The following is a 12190-nucleotide window of genomic DNA, read 5'->3' on the forward strand; positions in this document are numbered from 1 at the left end:
ACATATAATTTCTTATGGAGTTATATAATGTTGTAAGGACTGAGTGCAAAAAAGTTTGTTAAACATGCCTGGCATAAATTTGAACTCAAAAAAGTTGTGTGCAATTATAAATTATGATCAGTGTGGCCATGTACAAGTGGTTTGGCTTTTTTAGTCATAGTCATCTTAAGTAGTAAATAATAATTTCTGCCACTTATTACCTTACTATGAGACAGAGCACAAAGCAATTTGCTAACTCTAAATTACTGGACAGGAACATTATTTTCACTATTATAATGATAATGGTTATGTGTTGGGTTCTTTGTCAATCTTACTGTATTAAACTTATTTAATATAGCATTACCTTGGCTGATGTTTCAAACCATCCTACGAAACCATGCTCCTTGCAGAACTGGTCCATCTTGAGTCCATTGTTCACAAGCACATCCTTCCCTTGGTCACATTTGTTGGCCAACAAAACCACTGATACTGGCTTACCATTAGGGAGAGTTAACTTTGAGTCCAAATCATTTTTCCATTTTGCCACTGCTTCAAATGTGGCTGGTCTGGTGACATCAAAAACAATAAATGCTCCCATAGCTTCTCGGTAATAGACTCTTGTCATGTTACCAAATCTTTCTTGACCTGGCAGCAAAGAGACAGAATCCATTGTTACTAAAATTGGAATCATAATTGTACACTACACTGGAGCTTCCTATGCAGCCCCCCAATGAGCAGGTGATAAAATAGAGTTTTAATGCTAATATTTAAAGGGTAGATAAATATACATTTAATATTTACGACCAGATGGGAAACTTTCAATTTTAAAAAATAAGTTTTTGATGATTGGGTCTGAAAGAGGGCTCAGCAGTTTTAGGCTCTTGACGTTTATCCTAATGACATGAATTCAAACCCTAGAAACACCACGGTCAAAGGAGAAAATTGACCACTTCAACTTGTCTTGTAAACTCCACAAATGTGCTTTAGTGTGTGTGCTTGTATGTTTGTGTGCATGTGAATGGACACAAAATAAGTAAGTAAATGTAAAAGGAGTATGAAGTGTTTATTGAAAAAGTGTTGTAAATCATACAATATTTTATAACTCAGCTTGTATAGTACCCCAGTAAGTGCACGTGGATATTCACATTAAATTAATTAAAGATGAAAAAAATTTAAAATTCAATCCCCAAGTCATAGCAGTTAGCTACATTTCAAATGTTAAATAACTACATATGGTCATCTTTGGAATTAAGATGACATTTTAAGAGCTGTGTCTGTGAGAATAGCTAAAAAATATTGATAATACAAAATAAACCAATTCTTATAAAAGAGCTATACAAAACAGAAATAATCCTTGGTATGGTTTTGCCGACAAAGCAACAGCCAAGCCAGCACTGTAGCCTAGGCACACTGCTGGCACCCTGGAAAATTCAGTTGTAGCTCCCTGGGAAGCAGATTCTCAGACAACCAACAATTTAAGACCAGGTTTCAGAAACCCAAACCAGAGGTGCAAGAGTACAGTCAGCTTCAGAGGTTGAAGTGTGGCACACATGTTTGAAGCTGAGAGGGACTCCAAACACACATACTCACTCCTCCCCATTACTTGGGTGAGCTACAATATTCACCAGAAGTTTGAAGCAGAATTTACTATGATGCATCGATGGGTACAACAAGGCTTCAAACAGAACAGACTGAAGACAACATTAGAAGTGTGGAACCTGGAACTGGAAACTTCTCTGCAATCCTCAACCTATACCCTTGCCACTGCCTAGGCAAGCTACAGAGCATGGTATGGTATTCAGATAGACTCCATAAAAAGTAAACATGGGCAGGCAGGTCTTCCAAACTCTTTCTCTGCCTCAGTCACAGAAAGTTTTGACAAAAAGAATGAGCCTCAAAACACCAGAGACTAAGTTACAATCTGACAGCAAGTATCAGACTGAGAATTCTAAAGGAAAGTAGATTTTAGCCTTACGAAATTTTTCACACTTGCAAGGACAAACTGACATAACTTGTTTGAGTTACTGACCCTATTATAAATTATTATTGACACTATAAATGTCCTTTATCTACCTATGAAGACAAGACAAGGCGAAGAAGAAACCACATCTTCCCAATGACAGTCACAATGCCTTCTCCTGTCGCTCTTTAGAGGTATAATAACTATCATTATTATTTACATTAATTTTTATGCTATTGTGTTTTAGTATCTCAGTAAAAAACTTTATATTGTCATATATATGTATACATATATATATTCAAAAACATTTTCTCTAGCAATTCTCAGAACTTTTTGCATAACTTCTTTCTTAATATTATTCTAGCTTTCCCTCTTCCACATTCTCTCCTCAGCTGACTCTAAAGGTGATACCTTTACCTCTAAAGGCACTAAAAATTATAGTCCTTTAACCAGTTCCCTTAGAGGCACTGTTTATGAACTCTATCAGGACATAAGCAAGACAACAACTTATCTTCTATTAAAAGTTAAGATTGAGATCTGCCACTGTGATTAGTTTCCAACATAATTAACATTATAGAACATTAAAACCTAATTAAAGGGGAGGGGAGCATCCTCATAGAAGCAGGGTGAGGGAAGATGGGATAGTGGGTCTCTGAAGGGGAAACTGGGAAAGGGGATAACATTTGAAATGTAAATAAATAAAATATTCAATATTTTAACAGATGAAATTACAAATGTAGCAAACAATTCACTATGAGGCTTCCACAAGCTTCCAACTCCTCTACACTGGAAACCAAAGAAAATGAGATGCTTGAAATGCTAGAAGAGCTCAGAGTCCCACTTTTCAAAAGGATCAGTGACTACAAAGAGAGCTCAAATAAGCAGACAAATGAAGTAAGGAAATCTCGACCTAGACAAGGAAGGTACTCAAAAGTATCCAAACAGTATCTTGGAGAAGAAATTTAAATATCAACTGTCCAGAGGAAAAATTTAGAAAGGATTCTGAAACTACAAAAAGGGAACCAAACAGAAATTTTGGAAGTGAAAGAATAAATCGATCAAATAAAGACAATGGGAAGGATATTCAACAGAGAAGCCTAAGCAGAAGTTCTAATGTCAGGAACAAGGGTGAAAACTGGGAAAATACTTAGATTTCAGTAAAGATGAAATTAATGAAAGTGAAAAAAAAAACTCACAAGAACTATGAGATGTGTTCAAGACACAGAATCTAAGAAACTGTGAGGTAGAAAATAGAAATGGTAAAGCCTAAAAGAATAGAAAATGTGTTCAATAAAATTAAGACTTTTTTGTCTGTAACTAGAGAGACATTCAAATGCAAGAGGCATTAAAAATTCCCAAACACTCATAGCTAAAGAAAAATCTACCACACCATCTTTGTTAAAATGTCAAAGGCACAAACAAAGGAACATTAAAAGCTGTAAGTTAGCACACAGGGACCCAGGAGAAGTAGGGAAAGGCCCTTCTGGTTGCTGTCATCACAGAGAGCTGAAAGCCAGCCCTGAGGAGCGACTTCAGGCCTGAGACCAGAGGTAAGACCAACTTTTTTGCTCCAAGTGGCCTGCCTGGTGGAATCAGGACACACAAAGGCAAAATTCATCTGGGACAGGACACTTCCGGTTTCTAGCTGGCACCCAAATCTCGCTGATACCAGCCCACAGCTCCCTGCTCCCAAACCCCATGGGAGAGAGAGCTGATCACCCAGAAGTGTGGGCAATACTGAGACTGCAGGGTAGGAGAGACCACCACTTCTGCCCACCTTTTCCCACATCCCTGGCCCAAGAGGAAACTGTATAGTGCCTCTGGGCACTAAAGATAGCAGCAGTCAATCAGCAGGAGCCTGTAGTCTAGGCTGCACCGGGATCTGAAGGGATCCAGTCAAACAGCTCCCTGCACCCAAATCCTGTGGGAGGGAGAGCTAGACCTTCAGAGGGGCAGACATGCCTGGGACACCAGAGGAGACTACTCTCTGCCCACATTTCTGAATCTAGAAGAAAATGCCTAGCACCATCTGGGGTCCCTATAAACAGGGACCCAGGAGAAGTAGGGGCAGGCCCTTCTGGTTCCCACCCACAGGAACAGCTGAAAGACAGTGGATAGGAATGACTATACGACTGAGAGCAGAACACTCTATTCCCATAACTGGCTGAAAGAAAACAGGAAAACTGGTCTACAGCACTACACACAGGCCTAAAGGAAGGTCAAGCCACTGTCAAAAATAGCAAAAGAAGGTAACACCAGAGACAACCTGATGGCAAGAGGCAAGCAAACAGAAAGCAAGAGTACATGAGATAATCGGAGTCCAATTTTCCCACCAAAGCAAACACTGAATATCCAAACACATCAGAAAACCAGCTCTAGATTCAAAATCACATTTTATGATGATGATAGAGGACTTTAAGAAGGTCATAAATAACTCCCTTAAGGAAATATAGGACAACACAAGTAAACAACTAGAAGCCCTTAAGAAGGAAACACAAAAATCCCTTAAAGAACTACTAGAAAAAACAACAAAACAGAAGAAAATGAACAAAACCATCGAGCAGTTAAAAATGGAAATAGAAAGAATAAAGAAAGCACAAAGGGAGACAACCCTGGAGATAGAAAACCTAGGGAAGAGATCAGGAGTCACAGATGTGAGCATCACCAACAGAATAAAAGAGATAGAAGAGAGAATCTGAGGAGCAAAAGATTCCATAGAAATAATTGACACAACTGTCAAAGATAACGTAAACCAGAAAAATCTACTAGCCCAAAACATACAGGAAATCCAGGACACAATGAGAAGATCAAGATCAAACCTAAGGATGATAGGTATAGAAGAGAGTGAAGACTCCCAATCATAGAAGAAAACTTCCCTAACCTAAAGGAAAAAATACACATACAAAAAGCCTACAGAATTCCAAATAGATTGGACTAGAAAAGAAACTACTCCTGACACATAATAGTCAAAACACCAAATGCACAAAAGAAAGAAAGAATATTAAAAGCAGTAATGGAAAAATGTCAAGTAACATATAAAGGCAAACCTTTCAGAATTACACCTGACTTCTCACTAGAGACTATGAAAGCCAGAGATCCTGAACGGATGTCATACAGACTCTAAGAGAAAACAAATGCCAGCCAAGGTTACTGTATCCAGCAAAACTCTCAATTATCCTAGATGGAGAAACCAATATATTCCACAACAAAAGAAAATTTACACAGTATCTTTCTACAAATCCAGCCCTATGAAGGATAATAAGTGGTAAAGCCCAGCAAAAGAAAGCAAACTACACCCTAGAAAAAGGAAGAAACTAATCTTTTTGCAAAAAAAAAAAAAAAAAAAAGAGAGAGAGAGAAGATGAGAACACAAACACAATCTCACCTCCAAATATGAAGATAAAAGGAAGCAACAATCACTATTCCTTAATATCTCTCAACATCAATGGACTCAATTCCCCAGTAAAAAGACACAAATTAACAATCTGGATATGTAATAAAGACCCAGCATCTTGCTGCCTACAGGAAACACACCTCAGAGACAAAGACAGACACTACCTCAGAGTAAAAGGCTGGAAAACAATTTTCCAAGCATATGGTTTGAAGAAGCAAGCTGGTGTAGCCATTCTAATGTCGAATAAAATCGATTTTTAACCAAAAGTTATCAAAAAAGATAAGGAAGAACACTTCATATTCATCAAAGGAAAAAACCACCAAGATAAACTCTCAATCCTAAATATCTATGCTCCAAATACAAGGGCACCTACATACATAAAAGAAACCTTACTAAAGCTCAAAGCATACGTTACACCTCACATAATAATAGTAGGAGATTTCAACACCCCACTCTCATCAATGGACAGATCATGGAAACAGAAATTAAACAGAGACATAGACAGACTAACATAAGTTATGAACCAAATGGACTTAACAGATATTTATAGAACATTCTATCCTAAAACAAAAGGTTATACCTTCTTCTTAGTACCTCATGTTACTTTCTCCGAACTTGACCATATAATTGGACACAAAACAGGCCTCAACAGATACTGAAAGATAGAAATAATCCCATGTGTCCTATCAGATCACAACGGGCTAAAAGTTTTCTTAAATCACAACAAGGAAAGAATGCCCACATATACATGGAAGTTGAACAATGCTCTACTCAATGATAACCTGGTCGAGGAAGAAATAAAAAAGAAATTAAAGACTTCTTAGAATTTAATGAAAATGAAGGTATAACATACCCAAACTTATGGAACACAATGAAAGCTGTGCTAAGAGGAAAACTCATAGTTCTGAGTGCCTGCAGAAAGAAACAGGAGAGAGCATTTATCAGCAGCTTGACAACACGCCTAAAAGCCCTAGAACAAAAAGAAGTAAATACACCCAGGAAGATAGAAGGCAGGAAATAATCAAAAGCAGAGCTGAAATCAACCAAGTAGTAACTAAGAGGACTATACAAAGAATCAACAGAACCAAAAGCTGGTTCTTTGAGAAAATCAACAAGATAGATAAATCCTTAGCCAGACTAACCAGAGGACACAGAGAGTGTGTCCAAATTAACAAAATCAGAAATGAAAAGGGAGACATAACAACAGAATCAGAGGAAATTCAAAAAATCAGATTCTACTACAAAAACCTATATTCCACAAAACTTGAAAATCTGGAGGAAATAGATAATTTCCTAGACCAATACCAGGTACCAAAGTTAGATCAGGAACAGATAAACCATTTAAACAGCCCCATAACTCCTAAAGAAAGAGAAGCAGTCATTAAAAGTCTCCCAACCAAAAAGAGCCGATGTCCAGATGGATTCAGTGCAGAATTCTATCAGACCTTCATAGAAGACCTCATACCAATATTATCCAAACTATTCCACAAAATTGAAACAGATGGAGCACTACTAAATTCCTTCTATGAAGCCATAATTACTCTTATACCGAAACCACACAAAGACCCAACAAAGAAAGAGAACTTCAGACCAATTACCCTTATGAATATTGACGCAAAAATACTCAATAAAATTTTTACAAACTGAATCCAAGAACACATCAAAACAGTCATCCATCATGATCAAGTAGGCTTTATCCCAGGGATGCAGGGATGGATTAATATATGGAAAACATCAACATAATCCACTATATAAACAAACTAAAAGATTAAAAACGACATGATCATTTCATTAGATTCAGAGAAAACATTTGACAAAATTCAACACCCCTTCATGATCAAAGTCCTGGAAAGAACAGGCATTCAAGGCCCATACCTAAACATAGTAAAAGGCATATACTGCACACCAGTACTTAAATATTAAACTAAATGGAGAGAAACTTGAAGCAATCCCACTAAAATCAGGGACTACACAAGGCTGCCCACTCTCTCCCTAATTAATCAATATAGTTCCCGAAGTCCTAGTCAGAGAAATCAGACAACAAAAGGAGATCAAAAGGATAGAGATTGGAAAGGAAGAATCAAAATATCACTATTTGCAGATGATATGATAGTATAGTTAAGTGACCCCAATAGTTCCACCAGAGAACTACTAAACCTGATAAACACTTTCAGCAAAATGGCTGGGTATAAAATTAACTCAAATAAATCAGTAGCCTTCCTCTACACTAAAGAGAAACAAGTGGAGAAAGAAATTAGGGATATGACATCCTTCATAATAGTCCCAAATAATATAAAATACCTCAGCAAGTGAAAGATCTGTATGATAAGAACGTCAAGTCTCTTAAGAAAGAAATTGAAGAAGATCTCAGAAAATGGAAAGATCTCCCATGCTCATGGATTGGCAGGATTAATATAGTAAAAATTGCCATTTTACCAAAAGCGATCTGCAAATTCAATGAAATCCCCATCAAAATTCCAATCCAATTCTTCAGAGAGCTAGACAGAACAATTTGCAAATTCATCTGGAATAACAAAAAACCCAGGACAGCTAAAACTATCCTCAACAATAAAAGGACTTCTGGGGGACTCACTATCCCTGAACTCAAGCAGTATTACAGAGCAATAGTGATAAAAACTGCATGGTATTGGTACAGAGACAGACAGATAGACCAGTGGAATAGAATTGAAGACCCAGAAATGAACCCACACACCTATGATCACTTGATTTTTGACAAAGGAGCCGAAACCATCCAATGGAAAAAAGACAGCATTTTCAGCAAATGGTGCTGGTTCAACTGGAAGTCAGCATGTAGAAGAATGCAGATCAATCCATTCTTATCACCCTGTACAAAGCTTAAGTCCAAGTGGATCTAGGACCTCCACATCAAATCAGATACACTCAAATTAATAGAAGAAAAAGTGGGGAAGAATCTAGAACACATGGACATTGGAGAAAATTTCCTGAACAAAACACCAATGGCTCATTGCTCTAAGATCAACAATCGACAAATGGGATCTCATAAATCTGCAATGGTTCTGTAAGGCAAAAGACACAGTTATTAGGACAAGGCAGCAACCAACAGATTGGGAAAAGATCTTTACCAATCCTACAATTGATAAAGGGCTTATATCCAAAATATACAAAGAACTCACGAAGTTAGACTGCAGGAGAAAAATACCCCTATTAAAAATGGGGTTCAGAGCTAAACAAAGAATTCACAGCTGAGGAATATCGAATGGCTGAGAAGCACCTAAAGAAATGTTCAACATATTTAGTCATAAGGAAAATGCAAATCAAAACAACCCTGAGATTCCACCTCACACCAGTCAGAATGACTAAGTTCAAAAACTCTGGCGACAGCAGATGCTGGCGAGGATGTGGAGAAAGAGGGACACTCCTCCATTGTTGGTGGGATTGCAGACTGGTACAACCATTCTGGAAATCAGTCTGAAGGTTTCTCAGAAAATTGGACATCACACTACCTGAGGACCCAGCTATACCTCTCTTGAGCATATACCCAAAAGATGCTCCAACATATAACAAAGACACATGCTCTACTATGTTCATAGTGGCCTTATTTATAATAGCCAGGAGCTGGAAAGAACCCAGATGCCCTTCAGCAGAGGAATGGATACAGAAAATGTGGTACATCTACACAATAGAATACTACTCAGCTATCAAAAACAATGACTTTATGAAATTCATAGGCAAATGGATGGAACTGGACAATATCATCCTGAATGAGGTAACCCAATCACAGAAAAACACACATGGTATGCACTCATTGATAAGTGGATATTAGCCCAATGTTTGAATTACCCAAGATGCACAGCACACATGAAACTCAAGAAGGATGGTGAAAATGTGGATGTTTCACTCCTTATTTAAAAGGGGAACAAGAATAACCTTAGGAGGGGATAGGGAGGCAAAGTTTAGAACAGAGGCAGAAGGAACACCCATTCAGAGCCTGCCCCACATGTGACCCATACATATGTAGCCACCAAACTAGATCTGGTGGATGAAGCAAAGAAGTGCAGGCTGACAGGAACCAGATGTAGCTCTCTCCTGAGGGACACAGCCAGAATATGGCAAATACATAGGCGAATGCCAGCAACAAACCACTGAACTGAGAACAGGACCCCTGTTGAAGGAATCAGAGAAAGGACTGAAAGAGCTGAAGGGACTTGAGACCCCATATGAACAACAATGCCAAGCAACCAGAGCTTCCAGGGACTAAGCCACTACCCAAAGACTATACATGGACTGACCCTGGGCTCCAAATTCATAGGTAGCAATAAATAGCAACAGTGGAAGGGGAAGTCCTCGGTCTTCCCTAGGCTGGACTCCCCCAGGAGGGTGGTAATGATGGGAGGGGAAGGGGAGGGACTAGGTGATGTTGGCCTAGAAACAGAGTAAGGGAATAACATTTGAAATGTAAATAAGAAATACCCAATTTAGTAAAGATGGGGGAAAAAAGCTGTAAGTTAAAAATTTCAAATTATTACATAGATGAGAATTTTCAGAATACATCAGCTCTCACATCAACAATCTTAAAATGTAGTGTGAAGCTCCAAGACATTTTAATTACACAGAAACTCATTGAGATATACAGATTTTAGGTCTTACTAATCTAAGAGCATATTGTTTTTTATTTGTAAGAACTGTACAATAATGTTTTAATTACTAAGAAGAAAAGCCATGTAAGCATGAAATGCTATGATTTAAACCCTCAAAGAAAAATCAAATTGTCTCAGATGCCATACACAGAAAGTTGTCTCTCGAGATTGACAGAGAATTTAAAACTGTCATAATAAGCAAAAAATAAGGCAATGATGACAATCAGGCCAATATTGCAAAGGATATTAATATGGGAAACTACACACTGAAAGAAGAAAAAAAGATTCATCAGTGGGCACACAAGGAATAATACAACTTATTTCAGGAATTTCTAAAAGATTGGGAATTGGTAAGGGACCAATCATGTTCAACATGGTAAACCAAAATCCCCAAAATTCCCTCTTCAGGAGGGAAGAAGAAGCAACAACAAAAAAAAGAGAAAAAAAACTGGGAATATCAAATCCCTCTTAGTAACAACCAGAAATGCAAACAGACAGACAATTCATCTACTGAAAGAAACAGACTAATAGATTAAAAACAACATTGGGCTGGAGAGATGGCTCAGTGGTTAAGAGCACTGACTGCTCTTCCAGAGGTCCTGAGTTCAAGTCCTAGCAACTACATGGTGGCTCACAACCATCTGTAATGGAGTTCAATGCCCTCTTCTGGTGTGTCTGAAGATAGCTACAAAGGACTCATATTAAATAAATAAATAAATAAATAAATAAATAAATAAATAAATAAATAAAATTCAACTAATAAGCACTAATAAAATCCATTACTTTAATTATTGTATTTTAAAATTGCTAATTTCAAATACCCACATATATCTAATGACTGCTACATTCTATATAATCAATACAGGTCATCATATTGTTCTCTTAATACTTGATGCAGAACGATATTATCATGTTCTCCAGAGTTTATATTTTAATGGGAAACCAGATTAACAATAAAAGTATGTAGTATGATAAAGACGCATCCAAAATATATTTTCATTTAAAGGCAATAGAAGAAGTTAGCATACTCTGTATGTTTAGTCCCCCTCAATAGTATGATTTACATAAATGACCATTGCAGGTCAATTATTATTCTCACTGTTTAGTTTCTTGCCATTATTGGTATTGTGGAGATTAAAATCACCCAGGGTCTAGGAGTGCTAGGTAAGCACTCTACCAGGGAGCTACACTCCCGGCCATTTTACACAGTATAAAATGAGAAAATTGAGACTTGGAATGTCTGTAGCTTTATCAAATTAAACAGATGGCAAGCTTGCAAAGTCAGACTCTAAAGCTCAGCTGTCTGAATCCACAGCCATGTTTATTCACTGACATCAAGTACTTTCAGCCTCTTCCGCACACTCTTGTGCTCTCCTGACTGCCGATTTCTGCTCCAGAAGCAGCCAACTCGTTCCAATTTTACAGCTACTCAATGGACATGTACAGACTCCGTGGCGGTCTGTCGTCTATGTCCTCACAATACAGCAGTGAGCCAGTCTCCTCATTAAGTAGTCTACAATCTATTAGACAGAGAAACATCCCTGATATTGCAGAAAGCCATTTTCTCTTAAAGAATAAAGATTGGTTTGGAAATTGGTTGCAGTCAGCTGGAATCAGTTTGACTCTGAAAATCTTCCAAATGAGTATTGGCGGATTTCTTAGACTTTCTCAATTAAGCCTTCCTCATCTGGAACGCGTTTAGAAGAATACAGAGACCAGTTTTATGCAGATGGGATGCATTAACATGGACTAAGCATCCAGCAGCCAAATTCTCTTTACTATGTTAAGAACATAATAGAAATATGATGTAAGATCAGAAAACAGAGTTTTCGATCAGAGTTTAAAACAAAAAACACTTTTATAGGCACTTCAGCAGAGACAGAAATGAACAAAATCCTATTACCTCTCATTCTGTCCACTAATGACTGCTGGAGGCAGGAACTTATGAAGGACGGATTTTTATTTCATGAGCCACAAATCTTTATTTACATTGAATCATAAAATTACACAAATCAGCATCTTCTCATAGGAAAAATAATTACCGAAAATGCAATGTATTTAGGAAAATCCATGCCAACAAAGCCTCTAACTATACTTTAAATAAACTTAGAGTGCAATGTTCTGTGCTGATAAATTTTCATAAAAAGGAATGAATGTTTAGTCGGTCATTTTCTCATTGGTGTTACAGAAAAGACCGTTTCCTAAACATGCCTTGGGAAGGAATGACATTTGATGGCT

General features: G+C 37.5%; 1 protein-coding gene across 1 annotated transcript in view; it reads right to left on the bottom strand.

Moving 5' to 3' along the window:
• Positions 1 to 12190, bottom strand: part of Rab38 (RAB38, member RAS oncogene family) — a 72978-nt gene that overhangs the window by 43738 nt on the left and 17050 nt on the right. Inside the window, exon 2 of the mRNA XM_032895941.1 lies at positions 344 to 624. Within this exon, the coding sequence (XP_032751832.1) occupies positions 344 to 624 (281 nt within the window). The remainder of the gene's footprint in view (positions 1 to 343; positions 625 to 12190) is intronic.

The sequence above is a fragment of the Rattus rattus genome, chromosome 2 (assembly GCF_011064425.1).
Source record: "Rattus rattus isolate New Zealand chromosome 2, Rrattus_CSIRO_v1, whole genome shotgun sequence".
Classification (NCBI taxonomy): domain Eukaryota; kingdom Metazoa; phylum Chordata; class Mammalia; order Rodentia; family Muridae; genus Rattus; species Rattus rattus.